The 24,117-nt window shown below is 40.1% G+C and overlaps 1 protein-coding gene across 2 annotated transcripts; it reads right to left on the bottom strand.

The window, feature by feature from the left end:
• Nucleotides 1-1,594: 1,594 nt before the first annotated feature.
• Nucleotides 1,595-23,101, bottom strand: pla1a (phospholipase A1 member A). 2 transcript variants are annotated; one of them, XM_061723318.1, is made up of 11 exons: nt 22,673-23,101; nt 19,690-19,906; nt 16,852-17,029; nt 15,172-15,280; nt 14,163-14,264; nt 13,438-13,530; nt 13,150-13,332; nt 10,310-10,399; nt 9,063-9,168; nt 4,309-4,464; nt 1,595-2,007 (listed from the first exon to the last, which is right to left on the bottom strand). In XM_061723318.1, the coding sequence occupies exons 1-11, from the start codon at nt 22,737-22,739 to the stop codon at nt 1,917-1,919; spliced, it is 1,392 nt and encodes a 463-aa protein (XP_061579302.1). In that variant the 5' UTR covers nt 22,740-23,101; the 3' UTR covers nt 1,595-1,916. The 2 variants fall into 2 exon arrangements, with proteins under 2 accessions (XP_061579302.1, XP_061579303.1); XM_061723319.1 differs by having other exon boundaries at nt 13,150-13,314.
• Nucleotides 23,102-24,117: the final 1,016 nt, after the last annotated feature.

Genomic DNA, 24,117 nt, shown 5'->3' with positions numbered 1-24,117 from the left:
TGGAGGGGGTGTGAGGTGAGGTGGGAGCATCATGTGAGCCAAAGGACAGGGGAGAGGGGATGTGTGTGGGGAGAAGGTGCCTTTTTAAAAAAAAAAAAAACCTGAATATCGTAGACCCTAACTTTAAATTGGCAGTAAGACCAACAATGCCTGGAAGGACCTCATCAGATTGTATGGAAGGAAATAGTGTTCACTTACTTATTTGAAAAGACCAATCTTAAATGTGTTTTTATTGTAGAAGTTATTGTGTCCTGCATTTATTGTAGCAATAGTAAACAAAGAAAATGCTCTTTTAAACTACATGAACTAACGCCCCCCTCCTTCTTCCCTAATCCACCCTCTTGCCCTGCCAGCTTTTGAGTGGGTTACCGTAGCAACACCTATGTACAAATCATAGTCAAACACAAACACAGACTTCTGCCCATAAGTCCATTCTTGTTGTCAGTGTGTGCTATAGTGGGACCTTTATACCATGGACTTGACCTATAGGGGATGATGCGTTAAACAATTAGGCTTCTCTTCCTGCTAATGTGGCCCGTATTGGCGGAGTTATATGCCATCTAAGTTGGCCAATGCACCACCACGTGTCGCAGAAATTGTGTGATCCTGCTGACAGACAGACAGACACACACAGAGGTGAAAGCATTTCCTTCCACCCCTGCAGGAATGGCAGAGGTGTTACGGCCGGCAGAGAACCCAAATGCAGCACACAGAGCACAAAGTGGTAGTTTGTCTGGTTCACTTTATTTCCCAACAGGGGCGAAGAGCAGGCAGGAATGCAGGACCAGGATCAGGCAGGAATCAGTGTCAGGTTCGGAAGACAAGGTCAGGCACCGGAGAGCAGGAGACAAGGCAGAGTCCAGGAACAGGCAGGGTCGGCAACGGGAGGTCAGGGCAGAGAACGCTGGAGAGTCTTGCACGGCAAAGAGACAATCTGGCAGTGGGCAAAGAGGAGAGTGCAGCTTTTATACTGTCTTGATTGTTGAGGAGCTGCAGCTGGGAGAGCAGGTGAGTGGAGTGAGTGGCAGGTGGGCTTGGTTAACGAGGTGGGCGTGGTCGGCAGATGGGTTGAGTGACAGGTGGGCGTGGCTGGCAGATGAGGTGAGTGACAGGTGGGCGTGGCTGACGAGGTGGGCGTGGCCGGCAGATGAGGTGAGCAGGAGAGAGGGGAGTGGGAAACCACTGAAGGCTGGTCTGAGCGGAGGACTGACCATGACAAGAGGTAAAATGATGATAATGCAACACCTTTCTCACAATATGAGCCATAATTACATTATGAGCTGTTATTACATTATGAGCGGCGCCAGTAAGGCTCATAATGGACTAAGTTATTACATTATTACATTATGCATTCATGATTTTATTACATTATGAGCCGATTATTACATTATGAACTTTTATTATATTTAAGTTATTACATTATGAGCTGTTATTACGTTATGAGCCGTTATTACATTATGAGTTGTTACAGCATCTATTAGCTGCATTTTGTCAGTATTTAAAGAATAACATGTATAATAGTATCCTTTAAAGCAGGGGTTTTCAATTCCGGTCCTCGGGCCTCCCTGCCCTGCATGCTTTAGATGTTTCCCTTCATCATCACACCTGATACTAATTAATGGTCCTAATTAGCTTGTCATCAAGGCCTGCACAATTCTGTTGATGACACAGCCATTTGTATCACGGTGTGCTGAAGCAGGGAAACATCTAAAACATGCAGGGCAGGGAGGCCCGAGGACCGGAATTGAAAACCCCTGCTTTAAAGAATAATGATAATAATAAAAAATAATTTCTGTCAGCTATAACATAACTTTTATCTTCTGTATTTAACATTAGGTGAAAATTCCTCCAGGAGAGTGTCTTTGTGGGCTGTAAATGCTTTATTTTATTTTTAATGTCTTTTGAGATCATTCCAGTCAAAGGTTCATGCACACTTGCACAAAGTCATGTGACCACGGAGCTCCTCGTCGGACGTTGATGTTGTTCACACACAACGGCTCCTCATACCTGCAAGATAAAACACCTAAATTAAACTAAAATACTAAATGCTTTACATGGACAACAAACTAAAGAGTATTGGCTGACAGAAACTCAAATAAAACAGCGTCAGAATCAAGAGTTTCACTTCAATTTAGTCTTGGTTTAAAAATGATACATTTTAAAATAATCTATGACAAGTTGAAACAGGCTGGAAAGAAAGAAGATGCAAAAGGTTGATATGATGCAACAATAATTCCTGCAACAAATAAATGTGATGAATGCTGGTTTCAGTCACCGTATGACTTGTAATAGAGGGTTGCATGTTTGCAGTTGTAAAAGAAGAGCGATCGTATCAAACCCACTGTCAACACATCGCCGTGGGAATATTCAAGTCTAGAGTCGAGGAGTTTCTCATTTTAAGTTTTGTCACTTATAGTGAATCAAGTCCTTTGAAGAAAGACAAAGGAATAACTCCAATAACTCAACTCTGGCGGTCATGTTCAATTCCCAACTTTGGTTTGTTACACAGTACCACTGTGAGTTTTCACCGCAGTCTAATCAAAACATTTATTCTAACACTCAACGTCATGAACACGGCAGTTATATTTATTTATAAGTGATTTTTCTCTTCCCAACTGTGGTTTTATCAATTCAGTGGGTGCTGTCAAAAAACACTTTTAAAATCAGTCTAAATCAGGGGTTTTCAATTCCGGTCCTCGGGCCTCCCTGCCCTGCATGTTTTAGACGTTGCCTTGCATCAACACACCTGATTCTAATTAATGGTCCTCATTAGTTTGTCATCGAGGTCTGTACAACTCTGTTGTTGACACAGCTCCTCGTATCATGGTGTGCTGAAAGCAGGGTAGCATCTAAAACAAGCAGGACAGGGGGGCCTGAGGACCGGAATTGAAAACCCCTGGTCTAAATCAATCCGTACAAGTACAAGTATTGTGAATTTAATTGAATTTTGAATGCAGAAATAAGACTTGTTGCAGTTCCTCGACTGACCAATAGAGGCTGGCTCCAAAAACGACTTAATCTCCATTAGTCCCTTTTACATTGGTGAATACCTGCGTTTAACGCATGGATCTAGTGTGTCCTGTGTCCCTTTTACATTGACCGATGCAGGGCGGCCCACGCGAATAACCCCTCCAAAGGTGGTCTTAACCACGGGTCAGGTCTAATGTAAACAGAACTAACCGGGGTGGCGGGTCGTGGGAGTGCTTTGTTGATCAACCTGAGTACAACCCACCAGGAGAGTTTTTATTTATCTATTATTATTTTACAATATAAGGAAACGGCTGATGAGAGTAACAGCAGCATCAGGAGGTCACAGGTAGGGCCTATAATTGTAAGATGAATAACTGGGGAGACCATGAGATCCACGAGCTACTCAGCCAACCGGTTTATGTCCAGAACCACAAAGGATGGTTCATTGTTTGGACAACTGGACACAAAAAGACAAACCAGGGCTTTGCAAGAAGCAACACCCTCCTTTTGAAAACACCTGTCTGCCTGCGATGAAACTTGCTGATGTGGGGATAATACATTATTCTACACGTCCAAACAGGTTACATTATGTTTCACGGTTGACGCCTCCCGAATTGCCTCCCCTCCCCTCAACTCGCCTTCAGGCATGAGGTGACTAATAACACGCCCTGTGTTTATATTACCCAACGCGTGTCAAGTTCATGATCCAGTGATATTGAGATCCAAAAAACGTCCACTGAGTCATGTTAAAATGTTTTTAAACAACTTTAAAGCTAAAATAAGCATATTTACAGCCTGGTTCAAAAAACATTTTTGGTCTCAATCGTTTCATACTCCTGTCAAGTCCAAGGAGGTTGATTTATTTTTCTTTGAAGCACGCCAGAAAAATTTATGTAAAGCATTACATTTATTTTTGATATGACTGATTGACAGTCGGCTCAGCCAATGGGTAGTGACTATCACTCATCCATAATCGTCCCACTATTGTGCCAACCAGCTGTTTGCACAAACCCAGCGTTGCCTAAACCTGAAAATAATTGATGATTTCACTGCCAAGAACATGTTCAAACAAAAATGGGCTTTAAATCCGCTTTTCATGAACCAGTGGGTCACATGACCTAATTCCTCATCCATCGTTTTTTAACAGTCCATGGTTAAGGCATGTTTCATGATGAAACATGAACGTGTTCATGATATGCTGCCCCCCATCTGGACAGAAGTGGTAAAGCTGCACACAGTGGCAACAAAAATATAAGCTGCCTTGACCAAATAAATAAATACAAATACAAATGAAAATCATTGAACTAACTGCTATGGGTGTCTAGTGTCTACACCTACCTGACGGAGGGAATGTCTGAAACACAAACAGACTTGATGTGGACTTCTCCCTGTCTGTAGAAGCGAGCTCCAGTGTTTTTAATTCTGATGGAATCAATTTTGCAGAGAGGGGAGCGATGAGCGAACACTGTCCTGTACACCGTTGTGTCGGTCTGACTGTAAGACAGACAATGTGTGTGTTAGCAAAACTGTCACTTTCATATATATATACAACCGTTTGTGTGTCAAATTCCAGCAGCTTTCAGAAATACAACATTGTGCATATTGCACTGTCACTGGATTTCAGGATCTGGAGGCTTAGAGTTTAACATGGTGTTAAATCTGTACGTGATGTCAGAAGGTCACATGACCCCCTTACGGTTTAACATGCATCTAAAGGTTAGTTTGAGGTCAACTATCTTCTATCCTCAAAAATTCAATTCGAACCAGATACAGATCATTTTTATATGGATTTAGGCAAGGCAAGGCAAATTTATTTATATAGCACAATTCAACACAAGGTAATTCAAAGTGCTTTACATTGACATTAAAAGCGGAAAGACATAATTAGACAGTAAATAACAAATAAGATTGAAAAAATTAAGAATAAGATGATAAGAAACTTGACTCCGGTGTGAACCCGAGTCGAGTTCTCTCGTCTGATTTATGTCTGACTTGGCAATAAAGCTTTCTGAATCTTCTGATTCTGAAAAGAAGTAAAAAAATAAAAAGCACAAGCTGTTAAAAATAAGGGCAGTAAAATACAGCAGGTAAGTATTTAATTTAGGAGTACGCTTGAGTAAACAGTAAGGTTTTTAACCCTAAGTCATTTCGTTGCCACAAGGAAAAATGTAAGTCACCCTTAACATTATTTTTGTTAAGAAGCATCCTCATTTAGATCCACGCAGGGTGTTGCCTCTACATTAAAGAACAATAGATGTATACATATTTATGGTGCATTTATTATTCACCAGCATCATTACACAGTGCAGAAACACACACACACACACACACACACACACACACACACACACACACACACACACACACACACACACACACACACACACACACACACACACACACACACACACACACACACACACACACTGGTGATGTTAATTTCAGCCTCATGTTTATTACCCCAGTTATTTCTGCTTATGAGTCTTGGTCTCTTTGATAAATTCCAGCATTGTGACACAGATTTTCGTAGCTCACTGCAGACACTCTTTTCTATCTCGTCAGTCTGTGTAGCTTAAAATTTCAGTGCAAGTCAATAATAACTCAAGCAAAAGCATGACTTAGTGCTTGATTGAATAGTTAAGATGAAATCAAGTCACTTTGCAATAATTTAATCATGACAATATCCAAAAGATGTTCTTTTATTTATTACAGTGAAATAATGACATGTTTTTATTGGATTTTTATATATATATATATATAAAAGATTTAATCTAGGCTGAATTTATTCAAAAGGGTAATACTCAAAAAAAGTTTCATACTTCTGATCTAAAGACTGTTAAACTGTGGATCAACTTAATCCACCACAGTAGCATTTAAATTCAAGCAATATCGTGTATAATTAAACCTAAGTCAGTTATTTGCAGAACAGTTGGCTTGTTATGTTTTAAAATACATTTGTCTGTGTATCTGTGTAAGTTTTCTTATTGTTGTGTTAGGTGTGGATACGATGTGGCGTATGTCACGTTGATATTCCTCCAGCAAAGTAAGCAACCCAAAATGAATCTTCCTCTGAACAGAAGGATCCTGTGCAGAGGGATAGATTGCTTCCTCAACATTTCTGCCACAGTTTCTTGCACCTGGCTTGAGCTTCTTTATTCTCAAAATACACATTCAGCTGTTCAGAGGAAAAGCAAGACTGCATGTGAGGAATTTCCTTACAAGCCTATTAATGGTGAGGGCGGTGCATCGCCGTCCATCAACCTGAGCTGTACACATGGAACCTGCTGTATCTGCTCTTTTCTGTGCTCCACTTAACTCCCACAAAAAATACATAAATAAGGGAATTAGATTGAGGAGCATTTTCCTTCTTTATCCTCATTTTTGTCGCGTCTTTACTTTTTAAAACTGTATGTTTTCTTTATTGGGAACAGCTTTGCACCTGCTTGTTCAGTGTTGCATATTCAGCTGTGCCAAGCATGCAATTCTTCAGATCTGGGTCAGGCGCTGCACCTCATGTTCACATCAAAGTCTAAAAAAAGCAAAAGGTGTGACCCACTGACACGATTGTTCATATCAGAGTGTTCCTGAAGCCGGTGGCGGTGTGAATTTCCCCATAGTTGCCCTTGGAGTTGAATATTTGTAGTTCAGAGGAAGGAACACACCTATGCCTGAAGATGATGGACTGCAACAGCAGGGGGTCGCATCAGATTAACATGAACCAACACTGCAAAAACTCAAAATCTTACCAGGAATATTTGTCTTATTTCTAGTTAAAATGTGTCATTTTTAGTCAAAAAATCTCATTACAGTCATTACCAGAAAAATTACTTGTTATTTACAATTTTCACCTGTTTCAAGTAAATTTTCACTTGAAATAAGTAGAAAAATCTGCCAGTGGGACAGGATTTATGTTCTCATTACAAGCAAAAAAATCTTGTTCCACTGGCAGATTTTTCTACTTATTTTAAGTGAAAATCTACTTGAAACAGCCGAAAATTGTTGTTTTTTCCAGTGATGAGTCTTGTTTTAAGTGAAATGAGATTTTTTGACTAAAAATTAGACATTTTAACTAGAAATAAGACAAATATTCTTGTTAAGATTTTGAGTTTTTGCAGTGAAGAGCCTGAGGTTGCAGAGGGATCAGGGACGTCATAACTGGATTGTTAAAAATGGTTAGCTATGGTATGGTTGCATAAATCAATACCATGGAGGTTACCATGAATGCCTTTTGCAACAGTTCAGTTGTTTGTGATAATAGTAGTGTGGGGAATATCTCTGTCAGTCACTGTACTGCAGCCATTGCTACTGACTGTGTGCATTGATTTACAGTCACAATCTACTACAGACTATATGCAGTGTGCTAATTCATCATGTCACCAAGTAAAAGTAACTTCAAACTTATTTATGATCATCTAAGGCTGCCTTTTCACAGAATCTTTAGCATGAGGATATTTCTGCACCGTTCAAACTACACGGCATGCTGTCTTGTAATCGGGAGTCTTAAATATGTTCTTGTGTTCACACTGCGGGATTGCTCTGCGATGTAGAGGGGTTACACCATATGACAGCAACTAGAGCAACCCATTTCCAGTCCAAGTTTGACTAGCAAAACACCCGTGAGAAGTGTGACAAAATAGGATTTTATTTCTTAAATGGTGCGAAAATTATTTGTTCTGAAGACAATGTCAGATGTAGCTGTGTGATTAGTTTGAGAGTACGTCTGGAAAGTCATGATGACTCTACAAGCAATTTATTTTGATATTTTTGGCAGGCTTGTAATGCCATGTCATATTAAGCAAGTGTTTTTCTCTGCACAACAGATTTTGTATGCTCATGCTCAATGTGTGTACTTGCAAAAATACATTTTTTCTGTTCTCAGGATTTTGTTGCTCCCTCAGGATTTAGCTACAGATGTTACATCATACGTTTCTTGTGCTCTCATTGGCCAAAGCATGAATGGAGAGTTGCCCACAGACCCATATTTAGCAGGCTAGATGTCTGTTGGCAAAGGTTCGGAGACATTGCTGGCAAGTTTTCGTGATGCGACTGACTACCTACTGTCTACTGGCTGCCAGCCCTGCACCAACTAGCCTGCAGCCAATCGGGAAACTTGGCTACTGGCAAATCTGGCTTAAAATTGTGTAGAGTAAAAGCAGCTTAAAAGAGTTCATGTTGGTCTCCAAAGCCCCTCCATCACCCTTTCTACTATTCGTGTCCTCCAAAAGCCTCAAAACTTAGATATTATGTCACTCTAAAACTGTCTGCAGGACTGAATCTGAGTAATACAATATGCATAGTTGGGTAGATGCTGTTATTTCAAATGTGTTCTCCATCAAAAACAACTTGCAATTTTTGAAAACTTACGACCAGCCTGGTTTGTTGGACTACTTTGCAACAGCAGGCCTATTTGATAGCTTAATTAGAAGGGTTAGATTTGACAAAAGGTACGTGCAAAGGACAATTTCTCATGTCTGATCTAGCAAATGAGATAATTTAGTTTAAAAAAAAATGCATGTTTTTTTTCTGCTGTTCATCAGATATCACAAATTATAAAGAAACACAATGTGCTTTTTTAATTGACATTTTGTTGCATTTAACACCTTTTTTCTTTGCTTAAAAAGTAACTAATTATTTGTTTCAGAGAGCAAAGGCTTCACAAATGACTTCCTTTCTCAACCAGAGATGGATGTTAAAGCTCAAACACAGACTTTTACCCTGCAACTGTTGGTAAGTTGGTATTTCCCTCACACAATCACTGTCTTTTTACTTTTTACATGTTCACTCTTTGGTTTTTAAACGGTCCGGAGACTTTTATGATGGTCTTTGACTTTGCTGAGAACATGGAATGAACATACCATTAAACCCCTTATCACAGCATCAGTAGTATGAATAAGGTTCAGATTAACAGAAGTTAATGAAAAAAAATACTTATTAAAAAATGATCAGAGGGCAAGAATAAAGTATGACTAAGGTTGAGGGACGCTGTCTGAAGGGCCTTGCCCACAGATACATTAAAAAGTGAGATGAGCGAATTCTTTATGGTGCTCTGAACTGCAGGATACTTAAAAAGCCATAAGTTATGTGGCACCTACAGCCTGAGTCGCTGCTCCGTTCCCAGGTTCTCAGTCATCAGCGTCACTTCCAGCTCAGCGCTCTTATCCAGGGACGAAACTTCCAGCTGCAGCAGGATGTGATGAGCTGTGGAGTAGATGTGAAAACTTTAATATGGAACACAAGATCCTGCAGCTCCTCAAGGACGGTGACTCCAGTCTGAGGATTCAAAGCCATCGTGGAAAACCTTCTCCATCTTCTAAGAATTTAGCAATAATGCAAAAAATGGAAAGTTTTATCATAATCATTTCCAAAGTTAAAATGTTTTTTCACTCCATACATGTAGGCAGACTTAAGGTCCCTTTAGGGCAGTTCGGCCTCAGTTGGAAATCATTGGTTTATTGACTGAGAGCAGTACTGGAGTTGAGGGGGGATGAGGGGGGATGAGGGGGGATGAGGGGGGATGAGGGGGGATGAGGGGGGGATGGCATCCCCTCCTGAAATAAAAACGGTCAAAATCATCCCCTCTGTAAAACTGCCATCCCCCCTTTCCATCCCTTATGTCATTTCATCAATGAATGTGGTATTACTGCTATTTCAACATTTAGAGTCATCACCAGAAAAATAACACCAGAAAAATAACTTTGACAATTTTCACCTGTTTCAAGTAAATTTTCACTTGAAATAAGTAGAAAAATCTGCCAGTGGGACAAGATTTATCTTCTCATCACAAGCAATAAAATCTTGTTCCACTGGCAGATTTTTCTACTTATTTCAAGTGAAAATCTACTTGAAACAGGTGAAAATTGTTGTTTTTTCCAGTGATGAGTCTTGTTTTAAGTGTAATAAGATTTTTTTTACTAAAATGAGACATTTTAACTAGAAATAAGACAAATATTCTTATTTTGAGTTTTTGCAGTGATCCATTTTACTTATCCTGTGAAGGAGAGAATCATATTGATACAGTAAGTTCAGAAAACTGTTTTTTAAGTGTTTTGATGTACAGTATTTGATGTAAACCCAGCGGATATTTCAAGCTTACAGAAGGCTGCATTTAACTGCTGCTATGTCATTCCTGCAGTATTTCTGCAGGTGTTTTGGTCAGTGCTATTATTTGTAATATATTATATTATTTGTATTATCAGCACAAATTATCTGTCCCCATATGATAAAATCCACCATCCCCCCTGATTTGTTTTTACAACTCGAGTACTGACTGAGAGAACAATGTTTTTGTTTTAAATTGTGCCACGACCTTGTCACTTGGCACACATGTCGCAACACTCACCACAAAAAGGTGCTGAAGAAGTTGTGCGGAGGAATACTTTCTGCTCTTTTGGAAGGGGTGATATGGTTATCCCACTGTTCTCTGATAAACCTGAAACACACACACATAAACACACTGTGAGTTGCACTGTAGGGTCCCATACAAGTGTCACAAAAACAAAAGGGGGTCCCGTTTATCAGGACTGAACCGATAAGAACTAAATGACAACCAGACCTGCTGGCTGAGTACTGGTGTGACTGAGACTCAGCAGAGAATGACACAAGTGTCCAAGCTGTATTTTTATTCTTTCACGTGTTTGATGATTAATAATTGGTCCCTCGACATCCACGGCACCATTAAGTACTGCAACTTTAATAACTGCTGATTTTAGTGCTGCCAAATTATTCAGGCTTTTCTTCTTTGCATTTTGTAGGAGACAGAAACAAGTTTAATATTCAGTAAATATACAACACTGTGTGATAGTTTGGGACACACAGGATGTTTAATTATTCACACATCAGACACAACCAAAGAGGTGGGAAGTGTAGAAGAACTACCCTCAGCCAAAGTTAAAAACAGAGTCCGAAATGCTTAGTCTCATACAGGACTGTCTCAGAAAATTAGAATATTGTGATAAAGTTCTTTATTTTCTGTAATGCAATTAAAAAAACAAAAATGTCATACATTCTGGATTCATTACAAATCAACTGAAATATTGCAAGCCTCTTATTATTTTAATATTGCTGATTATGGTTTACAGTTTAAGATTAAGATTCCCAGAATATTCTAATTTTTTGAGATAGGATATTTGAGTTTTCTTAAGCTGTAAACCATGATCAGCAATATTAAAATAATAAAAGGCTTGCAATATTTCAGTTGATTTGTAAGGAATCCAGAATGTATGACATTTTTGCATTACAGAAAATAAAGAACTTTATCACAATATTCTAATTTTCTGAGACAGTCCTTGCCTCAAGCAAAAGGGAATGTTTTAAAAGGAAAAATGTACCTGCTGGGAAGTTTGAAAAAGGGAACTGAGTTTTATTAATTACATCTGGTAGCCATGCATTGGACTGGTGACCTGACCGGGGTACGGAGTTCTGATTTCTGGATTATAAAAGCACCACATCTACGTTATATTATTATTATCCATCCATCCATCCATCCATCCATCCATCCATCCATCCATCCATCCATCCATCCATCCATCCATCCATCCATCCATCCATCCATCCATCCATCCATCCATCCATCCATCCATCCATCCATCCATCCATCCATCCATCCATCCATCCATCCATATCCATCCATCCGTCGCAGAGGGCAACACATGCTCATGCTCACCCGTATGGGCAATTTAAAATCACCAAAATATAAGCCCTCTCTTTGTTGTATGCAGACTGTAGACGTGTAGGGCTCATGTAGCCACTAGGGGGCGCCCCAACTACAAGGTCAGGCCCGTTTTATAATAAAATGACATGTCAAATGTGTATAATGACCTGTCTATATCTGTAGATACTTAGATAAGTGTATTTAAGTACTTCGCTGTAAAGCACTCACCAGTTTTGTGATACCAAAGTAATTTCTTTTTAAATTTTTCATATCTAAATGTATTTTTTTTTGTTTTGCAACTTTTTAAAGTCCCAAATTTGTCATTCAGTTATTCAGTTTGAACTTTACAATCCCAAGTGTCGCCAGTTTCCTTCTTGAAGTGTAGCAGAGTTATGCATGGCCGCAACTCAAAGGCTTTCAACTTCCCCATTAAACTGTAATTTAATTTTTTTTTTTTTCATTTTACCCGACCAAAAGAAAAAAGAAAAAGAAGTCCTTCTTATTTTAAATCTGATCTGAATGCATCATGTCTCTCATCACATGACCATCAAGAAGGAAGGTTTTGATTTTAAAACTACATCAACACATTCTAAAAAATAACAACATAATTATACAGTTTTAAATCTAAATGTGCTATTATTTTATTTTATTTTTTATATCAGACCACAGTCACTTTTTTTATGGGCCTGTCAACTTAGACTCATCAATCATTCCAACAGGGACATTTCTTGCCAAGGGGAAACATTATGAATAATACAACACTGCCCAACTTCCACAACACCCTAACTGTATTTTCATTATCCTAATCCAGCCTAACGTGATAGTAGGAGAAGTATAATCATCCAAATGCTGGGGCCAAAAGCCACATCTATTAGCACATTAATGTCAGTCATAATGCCCTGTCACTGTCCTTAGAGATGTTTCTGTAGATGTTACGAGTGTGAAAGGTTCGTTTTTTTTAACAGTTTCATGTAATGCACCACACATACAAATGAAGATTATTTTTTAAAGAAAATGTTACTACAGTATGTAAAACATGTACCCTTGAACATGTTGTTTTGCAACGTTAGAACTTTGATTTGTAAGCTGCAGGGTTCAGCACTGAGACTGTTGTACATCAAAAAGGATGCAAATGTGGAACATCGTAATAACAAAATACTCTTGAGAAATAACGTAACTAATGTGAGAAGACGTGCACTTTCAGTACTGAAACATCTTGCACAGTTGTGCATCTTGTTTCCTGTAAGTATCTGAGATGTGAACTGTGGATCACTACACTTGCTGTCAAATATATTCTACATTTCGTTGTCACATGTTATAAATAAGCATTAATATTATAAGAATGGAAGAAAGATCCATACCTAGCATTTGTAGTCTCTGGGATAATTTTAATATTCTACATCATGCTCTAATAAGACATTGCTCCCCATTTGACAAGGTGTTTACGTTGATGTTGGTGGAACTTGTGAAGCTCTTGCAGAGCTGCAAGACCAGCAGCAGTCATACTGCAGATGTCAAGGTGTCATTACCCAAAACTGGACATTTGCCCTTGAAGACGTCACAGTCCAGGCAGTTTCCCCTCAGGAAGTCTTCATAGGAGGAGCAGGGGATCCCAGTTAACTGGCAGGAACCATTCAGCGCGCTCATGTAGACGTGCACCGCCCTCATGTGGTCGCAAATCACATAACCGTACACTGGGAAGTAGACAAGAACTGACAACACACAGGAGCACTGAGGGGGCCAAACGCCTGGGAGCGGTCCTCACCTGAATGTCAACGGAAGGACGTTTCAAAAACAAGTTGTCTTGCTTAACTTACTTGAAGCAAATCTAGAGCGGGCACATCCAGCCTGGTCCTTCCCTCCGTTCAGGAAGAAGTCCACATGGCCGACTGGGATGGAGATGCCAAAATCTGACAGAAGAAGAGCTCACTGTCAAGTTTAGACATTTTAATAAAAAGCAGTTACTACTCTAAAACAGCAATTAAAAAAATGCATGAATTAATTTAGCGGACTCTATACCATTAATTTGGATACACTTACTCTGTTATAGAAATGTAACATTTTTAAAGGTTGTTTTTAAGGGATAAAACATTGTTCTTCACACTAATGACATGCATGCACCTAGATTTACATTAAGAGGTGCAAGGAACTGCATCGCATAAAAATGTGAACAAATCAATGTTGTTTCAGAATGAGATAAAGAAGCTAGAATAAGAATTTATGCTTAGCATTCAATTTTAAAATGAATTCACTTGAGTATATTTAGCACCTGTACACAGCAAAAGCCATCTCAAGCCCCAGAAATGTTCAGTACAGCAAAAATATTTTTTAACGAAGAAACCGTTGAAAAAAAGTTATGCTTTTGCATTTTATCTGACCTGAACAGCAAATGTCTCATTAATTCTCCTCAAACTCAACATAAGCATTTTCTTCCCCCAGTTCTGCTTCGTCATTTTCCCTGTGAGACTATATGCTGTTGATCTGCTGACCTCACACACTTCTGAGGGATTTATATTTTAATTGCGGTAGGACTTTTTCTCACAGTCAGAGTCTGTGTGGATGACATCCACAAACTGAGCGTCAGAGGGGTCCAGGCGGTCGTAAGTGTCAGCTCCTTTAAACATTGGACCAGCAGGATCCAGACCTGCGGGACGAGACAACAGAAAGACAGTTTAAAAGGTAAAACCTTTGAGACTGGAAAAAATGACTGTCTGAAGCACGTTGTCCTTTCACACTCTCATGATGGATCCAAAAAGCAAAAAAAATGTCATTGTTACTTCATCTTCCTTCATCTTCATCTTCATCTTCGTCCTGTAGCTATATTTAGGCACATTGCACCACTGTTTTCCTAACTATTTTTTTTTATTTATTTCATTTATTGTTTTTGAAGTCACTTTTATGTAACTTCCTCTAAACTTGGTGGGACTCTGTCAGAGGAAAGCAAACAGAAATACACCAAACAATGTTTCAGTTCTCGGCAGTTTGTTCTGAAAACAGATAACTTAGTTTTGGCAATTTTTTCCAATATTTTCTTTTCTTTTCTTGACTTCATTGCAGGATGTGTTAGAACAGCCCGTCAAAGACACATTTGAACTACCTTGTCAAGGCTGCCTGCACAGACACAAGGTCTTGTATGATCCAGGACACAGTCGTGTATTGTGTTGAGTGGCTTGTTGTTGAAGGAGGAGGCCGAGCCTCTCCACAGGGCTGCAGTGTCTCTTATCAGAGCACTGTTGTGCTTTGAAGAGCCCTCTTAATCTTCCAATGTCACACTGAGGCTCTGTGAGAGACTTGTGCAATTCTTCATTGTCTGGATATGCCCCCCCCCCCATCCCTGTTATTGAACTTGTAGCAGAGGAATACCATTATCTGACAATTGTATTTTTCCACTAATTAAAAATGTTGTGAAGGAACTCTGAGATAGTTCTATCATACATCTGGTAAAGAAGGTGCTTTCTTTGAACTGAGGTGAGGAACAGGTTTATCTGGACTGATATTGGTGCATCGATCGTTTCAAGTGCAGACGTGCTGACTTCATGGTCTGAACTCACCTGTGATTCTTCCGATGTTTCCTTCAAATAAAGTCCCCACGAAACCGGCAACGTGTGCTCCAAGACTGACCCCGATGAAATGGAAAGTCTCTAGATCGCACCCATGTTTCTGTTGGAAAGAAAACACGAGTAATCTTTTCCATATTCACTAGACATCTCTGCTGTTCAATGCTTTGAACCCAAGTCTTGCACTAAACCTCAGTTTAGTGCAAGACTTAAACTGAGTTTAAACTTTAGTGCAAGACTTAACACTTAACCAGTATCGCACGGAGGCCCGCCCTCGCCCCCTCCAGCCCATATTCAGTGCACACTCACTCCAAAATTTACAAAACTAGGTCATTTACAAATATTGTACAAACCAAAGGTCTATTAAATCCTATCCAGTAAAGTATTTAGTCCGAAATACATTACTATACCACTAAATATCCACAAACAGCCGCTCTTCATCTCGACTGTCGCCGGAAAAGCACATGTTATTATTTGTTTAAACTTTACACGTTTGTAAGACTATGTCTGTAAGACATAGTCTTACAAAAACATGTGTAAAATACTCATATTTTGTGGTATTGTTATCAAATTTGAACTTGCACTAGATAAGGCTTCAGGCTGTGGTCTAATTGTGTATTTCAGCTAATAAGTCACAGATTCTCTCATCTGCAGACATCTGATTACAAAACAAATTTCCGGCTGAAACAAAAACCCTTCTATTTCAGTGTAATCAAACTGAGATTACTGAATTATAGTAGCAGTTACAGTGATTCTGACATTTGGGGTAAGCACTTCAGAGTGTTATCTTTCAAAAGAGACCAGAAGCATCCATCTACTTCAAACGGTTCAAGAACAGCTTTCAATTTACTTTGGGTATAACTTGGATAGGCGTTTTGGGCGACTATCCAAGTTAAGTGCGGCAACAAGTTAGTGTTAAGCCTTAACACTGATTAAGACCAGTGTTAAGTCCAACTACAGTAAAGTAGGAAACATTGGTATCCCTACTGAAGCACTGCCTTTGGTTCTGAATGTCAGCAGAGAATGGTGGATGGGGCCAAAATATTCATTTTTCCTCACATCTGCCTTCAGATTGTCCCACAACTGTTACAGTTTCATGCGGTCTTCGACAAACTAGAGATGCCAATTAATATTTCCCCTTTGGTATCCAACTGCTGACAACATTTATACCAGCTCTTGGAGGAGAAAACTGAGCATTTTGTAGATAATTCTGCAGGTGTTTACAGCATCGTTCTATAGATTCAGTTCACTTTCCGTATTGTAATCGACTCCTTTGATTATTAAGGCTTAAATTATCTGGAGGGTAGTGGCTTTTTTTGAATTTCCAATTAGACTCATGAATGATATTCAGTCCAACCTCTAGATAATGGATGGAAAAAATCTCAGAAATATATTTCATTCTCATCAATAAAGCTGCAAAGAAGAAAAATATTGTAATATTCCATCGTCCAACCTAAATACAAAACAACACTTTACTACACTTCATCATTTATTACCTTTACTTTTTAGAAATGTGTTCATGTGTGTTGATTTTGTTAGTTTAAACTAAAACCGTATTTCACCTAAAACTACATTCTCCCAGAATCTCAAGTGTTGCTCATAACAACATAGTTGCAGAGTTTCTTAAAGCAGATCAATTCTGATTATCAACAATCCCGTTCTGGCTCCTCGTACCTGCAGCTGGTTGATCAGGACTGAGATCTGCAGGGCCACTTCCTTGTAACTTTCCACGACCAGGTTGTAGGCAAAGGAGGCGCCGTAAACCCAGTCCACCACCAGCACGTTGACATCCTGAGCCCGGAGCAGGGCCTGGGCCAGATCCTTCACCCAGGACGGTTTACTTCCCAGGGCCCTGTGGGCGGGAGAAGATCAGCAACAGATCAACTGGACGAGTCGGACTAGTTCACATTGTTATCTTTTTTCTACATGCGGACCTATTCATTTCAAATATCTCTCAGAAACAATCGTTCAAGTTTTATTTTTGTTATTAGTGTTTTATTCTTTGCTTTGCTTACAGTCATATTTAAACCTGTCACGTTTTTTTTAATGTGACCATAGCCCCTTTCACACAGCCAGTTCGAGGCGGGAACGTTGCGCCTTTAAGCCGCCTCGCTGTTCTGTGTGAAAGTCACGGAGGCGGAATGGGGGGGCCAAGTGGCCCCACCAATAAGCCGGCAGCGGAGGTAGTCACAAGCCCCTTTCACACAGCCAGTTCGAGGCGGGAACGTTGCGCCTTTAAGCCGCCTCGCTGTTCTGTGTGAAAGTCACGGAGGCGGAATGGGGGGGCCAAGTGGCCCCACCAATAAGCCGGCAGCGGAGGTAGTCACAGAGCCGTCACAGAGACGAAACGGGGTCTGTGTGAATGACACAGCCGGCATGCCGGCATGCCACTAGACGCTGACGCTGTCGTCACGCCTCTGATTGCGGAATGCCGGCATGCTGTGTGAATTTACAGACGGGAGCGGCGTTATGCCGGCGTTGTATGGTTCTGTGTGAACCAACAAAGGCGGCGTATTGGCAGGACTTCTTTACACCAATATTGCGGAATCTCTGTGTGTAAGGGGCTCATGAGAGTCAGTTTGAAGCCCTATTTTCTGGGCTCTGAAGAACGTCATATGCACAGGGGCTGAGCCTGCCCAACCCCAGTTAATGCCATCATTAAAAGTCCTCATTTTGATTATTTTTACCCAAATGAGGCTCCAAAGCAAGCGCTGCCAGAGCTGACACAAAGACTGGGGTCTTTAGCTCTGCTGGGACACACGGTTGCTCAGCTGTTATGGGGGAGCTCCGTCTCAGACCAGGAGTCTGGACCCATCAGAGCTCAGTTGGCTAGAAATCAGGGGCCGGATTCAAAAACATTCTTAAGAATAAAAATCTTCTTAAGTGTCATTTTTTTCTTAAGTTCAGTCTTAAGAAGAAAAAAGAGAAGAAGTCATATTCTCCAAAAAAGTTCTTAAGTATTTTCTCAACTTTTTTCTTTAGAAAAAACTTATTAAACTTTTATTCTTGAAATAAAAGTTCTCAAATTTGTTCTTGACATTTTTCTTAACTTTAAGACAACCTTGACCTGTCTTAAAATTTCTTCTGTGAAAAGGTAAGACTCTAATATCACCTTTTTCAACACATTTTAGACAAGTTTAGACTAGTAGGTCATCGTTTGGGGATATACTTTGTAATTAATTACACAAAGAGCCTGTTAACTGTTTGTTAGCATGTTAGTTAGCGTGGTAGTTAATTATTATTAATTTTCCCCAATAGTATTTTTTTTTCGCACATTAATCTCATCCACCATAACCTTGAAAAGTTCCTGCATCTCTTTTTCTCCTTCTCCATGTTTAGTGAGTGACTGACGGTTAAGACCAAACTACCTGTATAAATGTTGTTTGTTGGCGCGTGCAATGCAATGACATATTTTAAGAAGTTCTTAAGTAGGAAAAATAAGAAATTCGTAAGAAATGACAGTTCTTAAGAAAATATTGAGGAATTTCACTTAAGAACTTTCTTATGAACTTCTTAATTTTAGATCTTAAGACATTTCTTAAGATCGTTCTTAAGAACATATTGGTGAATCTGGCCCCTGGTCGTCAACCTGGAGGGATCCTGGGATGATCTGAAGGCAAAGACGACCTGGCTGCTCATAGTGCTGGAAGCTGTGTGAGCTTCAGCCTTCGGGCAAACGGAGCTGCCTCTGACCGCTTGACCAAACCAGTCAGTCAGTCTGTCCAGTCTAGAGCTGACTGCAGTGGTCCCTCAGTACATCTCAATCAGCCATATTATCTCTTAAATAAGAAGACTTATGTTAGGCCTCAATTCTCAACTCCGAAGTCAGGTTCGCCAAGTACCTAAAGTGATAACAAGCCCTGTGATGCAATAAACTACGATGCAATGCACTTAAGAAACTATGCCCCTTTTCTGGCTTTCTATGAATTCCATGCAGTTAATATGTTAACGTCTTCTGTGAAGTTGGAGTCTGTAGAGATTGACTGACTAAAGTTTTACTTAATCTGTTGATGATGGACAAGCAAGCCGGATGTCACCCCTTCCCCCTGTGACTAACTGCATTATGTGCTATATGTGGGGTTTGCCTTCAAACTACTTAAAAAAGAACAAATATATGAAAAATACAAAACTCTTTGATGTTAAATCACCGAAACATATCACACACATTTTCATTTGTATTAAAGCAGCAAAAAGGAGCCTTTTGAAATTCTTAGCTCGGGAGGTACGGAGGGTACAGTAAGTTGCTTTTATGATACTGTCCAAGGTTCACTCTTGTTTTGTTTCTTGCTTGGTTACTCTTTCATTTTTCTCCTCAGTCATTACTTTATTAAGCGTCTCAGTTACCTCTGCCAAAATACCCATGTAGCTCTGTGAGCGTCTGCAGTTTTCCAGGTGGGAGTCCTGACTTCCAGGCGTTTCAGTTATGTTCTCTAACCCAGAGCCTTCAGCTTATATACATACATATATATGTAGAGTATGTATCCCATCACACATCATCTTCAAGAGCCTCACCTGTACCCGTGGATTATGACCTTTGTTGAGCGGGAGATGTTGAACAGACACGTGGGCGCGGTGAGAGCCGCCTGGTCGAACCTTTGTGGACAGTCCATGTTCTTCCTGGTCATCAGCAGGTACTGGACCTGCAGTTTGACACTCCGCTGTCGATACTCCCGCAGTGTGGTGTTGTTGAGGTCAGCACACTCATCATCATCCTGCTTTTCTCCTAAACCTGATGGATGCACAAGAACGTAACGCCATAGTGGCATCACTGTGATTATTCTAAAACAAAGGTTTTAATAAGTAACCTCCAAAAACATTTTTGTACATTATCACTAATTATAACTAATCCTGTCAACCCTAGAGTTTGATAAGAGGGTCTGTAACCTCCAATAACCCCATCTGACAAAAATCTGCTCGTATTGCTTGGCTGCTGGAAGTAGATCACCTGAGGAACACATCAGTACTGGGTGCAACGATTGCCTGCAGCAGTCAGTCAAGTTTATCAGCTGGCAGCATATACAGTAAACACTCAGTTTACAAGAAAATCAGCTTCCCAATGCTCGGGTTCTTCCTCAGGGTATTCTAACTCTGAAGTATGCACCAGGCCGATAGCCTGAGCATGTCACCTTCATCTGCGTGCCCACAACCTCAGTCATAGTTAGTGATCACATCAGCTGCTGGTCACTGAGGAGTCACTGCTGACCGATGCCCCAGGTACTGACATTCTGCCATGAAATGAGAATACGGGGGGCACGGTGGCGCAGCTGGTAGTGCAGCGGTCTCACAGCAAGAAGGTCTTGGGTTCGATTCCCGCCGGGGGACGCTGTGGGTGCTGAAGTGCGTGTTAGTTCCTCCATGACTTCAGTGCCCACACCATGGGTGGGGTTGGCGAAAGGATCTTTCTGTGTGGAGTTTGTATGTTCTCCCCGTGTTCCCCTGGGTAGCTAATGTGAGCTACCCTCACAAAAACATGCACACAGACCTGGGCTACACATGCCCCCTCTGGCCAACCGGGGCGCCAGATGGGGTGGGGAGGATCCGGCTGGAATAACGTGATCCTTCCACGCGTTACGTTCGGCCGGAGAAACCCCACCCTGTCTGGTGAAAAGATGCGGCCCGCTCACTCCTCAGGTTAAGGAGGAGACCTGAGCTCAGTGCAGGGCCCTCCCGGGGTTGGTAGAGGATGGCATTTAACAATTATATATTTACACAAATGTGTGTATCATGCACTTAAACTACTATGTGCAACCCTTTTTTAGTAGTAACAACCTCCATTTCTATGAAAAAAAAAATGCTAAGAACTACATTTCCCTAGAGTCATGCTTTACAACTTTATGCTAATCAGCGCCATATTTGTAGTCACATTAGTTTGGGTTAAACCTAACCCTAACGTATAAAAACGTTTTAAAAAACATATATCAATTGAATACATCTATTATGTAGTGCATCTGATTGAGTAACTACATTTTATAGAGATGATCTATGTTAAGGAATTGTAAATATGTTTGTTTCAAACAAAACACCATCACATCAATAAAACACTGTTAAAACAGCGTTAAAAACCTGCTTTTACAAACTGACAGTAACAAACAGTAACTTGCGCGTCAAAAACTCATAACTTAGCCACTATAATAAAGAATAATATATAAATAATAAGATTGTAATAATCCGTGTATATATCACGACAAGGGATCCCAATTGACTTCACATAGTACAATATCCGTGGTGCTCACGCGTAATTATTACCATTTCCGTGCTGGTGCCACGGAAAATAGTGGTGAGAGGTCGTGGGCATTTCACATTTTTGTGAGATCAGGTTGGTTAAGATGTTCATTGGCAATAGGGGTAAGTTTTGGATGTACTATGTTTTGTTAATGCACCTTTTTTGGTTGTATTTGGAATATCACATTTTTTTGGAAAACTATTTACACTACAATAGGTTTCTGTGAAAACTGGTATACAGAGAAAATGCTACAAATGAAAAAAGAAGATGTAATTAGCAAATCTACTAATGTGTTCAAGCCATCAGCTGCTGCAACTCTAAGCAAAGACATAATGGTCATGGCAGTTTTAGTCCCTGATAGAAAATATGCAAATACATATTATAAATTTAGGTGCTAAAATGTCCAAACGATGGCTGAAAGGAAGTTGGAGGAGAGTTACAGGAAATGATAATATCTCCACTGAGACCACCTCTTTACAGGAACGTTTTCACTTCCTTGTTTTCATTCACTCGCTGCTTACTTTTTCTTTTACACAGCAAGTAGGAACACACAGTGGGACAAAGTGAAAGCTACACCATGAGGTTTGGGCATCACGACTACTTGGTTGGGGCTTTAGACTTTAGACTTTAGATCCTGTAAGGTTTAGGCTTTAAAAGTACTTGGAAGCAACTAAAATGACATTCAGGTTTAAAATGCAATGCTCCAAATGATCTAACCAGTGTATCAGACAGTTATGTTCAAAAATATATTGTCATTATGTCTATGACTTAAAAAAAGTAACTTTAAAGGTTGTCCACGCCTTTGATCTGTGCTGGAATGGCTGTAGAAGTGAGAACAAGCTGCATGCGCTTGTCACTAGAGAACATTTTTGGACTGAAGGAAAACTATTTCTATGTATTCAATCTGATTAAATAAATAAGAAACTGAAGTTAGGAGACGCAATGTGAGCACAATCATGTTGAGCTCTTGCAGCAACTCCTCTCACCTCTATACAAGATATCTATCTGAAATCACAAGTCATACCTATGCCTGGTAAAAAAAAATAAAAAAATAAAAGTAAATAGACTGACACGTGAGCTGTTTCACAAGACCCTTTTACTGTAAGTGGCCATGGATTGTTAAGTAATCATTGTGTCACAATTCTGACAGGACCTCAGTTCCTGTTTGCCTGTTTGACTGAAGATGCTTCACTCAAACAACTGGATCAGATGCATAAACAAAATATACAGTTTTCATGCTGAAAACATTCTTGTCATGAGCAAACCACTTACCTACCACCTGGGACGAGCTGTAGAGCATGAAAACGGTGAAGAGGACGGCATTGGGCTTCCAAGGCATTTCTGTAACTGAGAAGTGAAAGGGGTTAGTAGCTGCCAGGGAGTTTTAGTCACTGCTTAATGGTTCTCAGCGGCTTGCTTTAGCCCCCAGATTGGTGGGTGGAGTAAATCCCAGCTCTGTGCGGTGCTGAAACCATGTAACAAAACTTCAGCTCTCAAATGGGGTTGGGTTGGCTCTGCTTCTTTCAAAGCTCCCTGAATGTGTCCACACCAGACTCTGTTTGTCTCTTCCTAGCATTCACAGCCATCACATTCAGGGGTTGGGGGGGTTTTCTCTTCCCCCCTGCAGACCGGGTTCATTCTGAGCCGACAAGTTGTTGGAGATCTTTGCCTGGTGGTGAATCCATGACCTCATTTGTGTTGAATGGCTGTTTGTTTTTAGCTGGACTCTGGCCTGGCTGCCCGCTGGTTTATGGGTGTGTGTGGGCTTAAACGCTTTGTGTGTCTGTGTTGGGGTGTTTTGGAGAAAAATAGAGAGCAAGTGAGTCAAAAAAAAGAGAGAAAGTGAGTCGAGTCAAACTGCAAGCGCAGAAACCCAATAATGAGCTTAACTGCTCTGAGATGGCCCTTTTATGTAATCAGTGTCTGTCATTAACATCTAAAAAAAACATCTCCAGGAGACTGAAGGAGTCTTCTTTTTAAATTTAACATCATGAAGATCCTTACAATGTGCTAGTGTATGACTTCCCAGCATGAGTAATCCTGGTGTGGCCACACAAAAATGTAATCCTCTGTAAAGAGGTCAAGAGTATTAATGGCAGCCGAAAATCCGGTTGTGGTTATATGGTTTGAGCTAGATTATATATATAGCCCTTGCGTAAGAAAAATAAAAATGCACCCTGAGTGGTATCGTCATCTTTCTTCATACACTGTTATTGAAGTCCAATGTTCTGGAGGACACATTTATGTTCACTTCATGGAAAGAAAACTGCTAAAATGGACATTTGGGTTGTTGCTTTTTCCCTTAAATTCTTTTTTTTATCAAAAAGAGTTTATAGAGAATTAAAACAAGTCTGACTCTGTTACATCTAACTTTTGTTAGGTACCAAAAAGGGACTTTTGCTTTAAACATTTACATGTTTTTACATAAATATTATGAGTACTTATCAGCAAAGATCATAAACTGTCATCTTTTTGTGTCTATTGACAGTAGTTTATGGGATATTGGAAGTAGGGCTTGAAAGATGCGCACGCCACCTTCTACGCAAATGTTGGGATTTGACATACTAACGGAAAAATGTGTGTATCTTTACGCAAACTTTGATCCTAGCGCACAAACATTTTGAAGATATGGGGAACTGGCGACGCAGGCGGTGAGGTGGTGAAATGAAGCCAGATTCATGTCATACTTTTAATGTCATCACATATCAGACTTATAA

The sequence above is a fragment of the Cololabis saira genome, chromosome 6 (assembly GCF_033807715.1).
Source record: "Cololabis saira isolate AMF1-May2022 chromosome 6, fColSai1.1, whole genome shotgun sequence".
In the NCBI taxonomy this organism is placed as follows: domain Eukaryota; kingdom Metazoa; phylum Chordata; class Actinopteri; order Beloniformes; family Belonidae; genus Cololabis; species Cololabis saira.
This window is presented reverse-complemented; position numbering and strand designations above follow the sequence as displayed.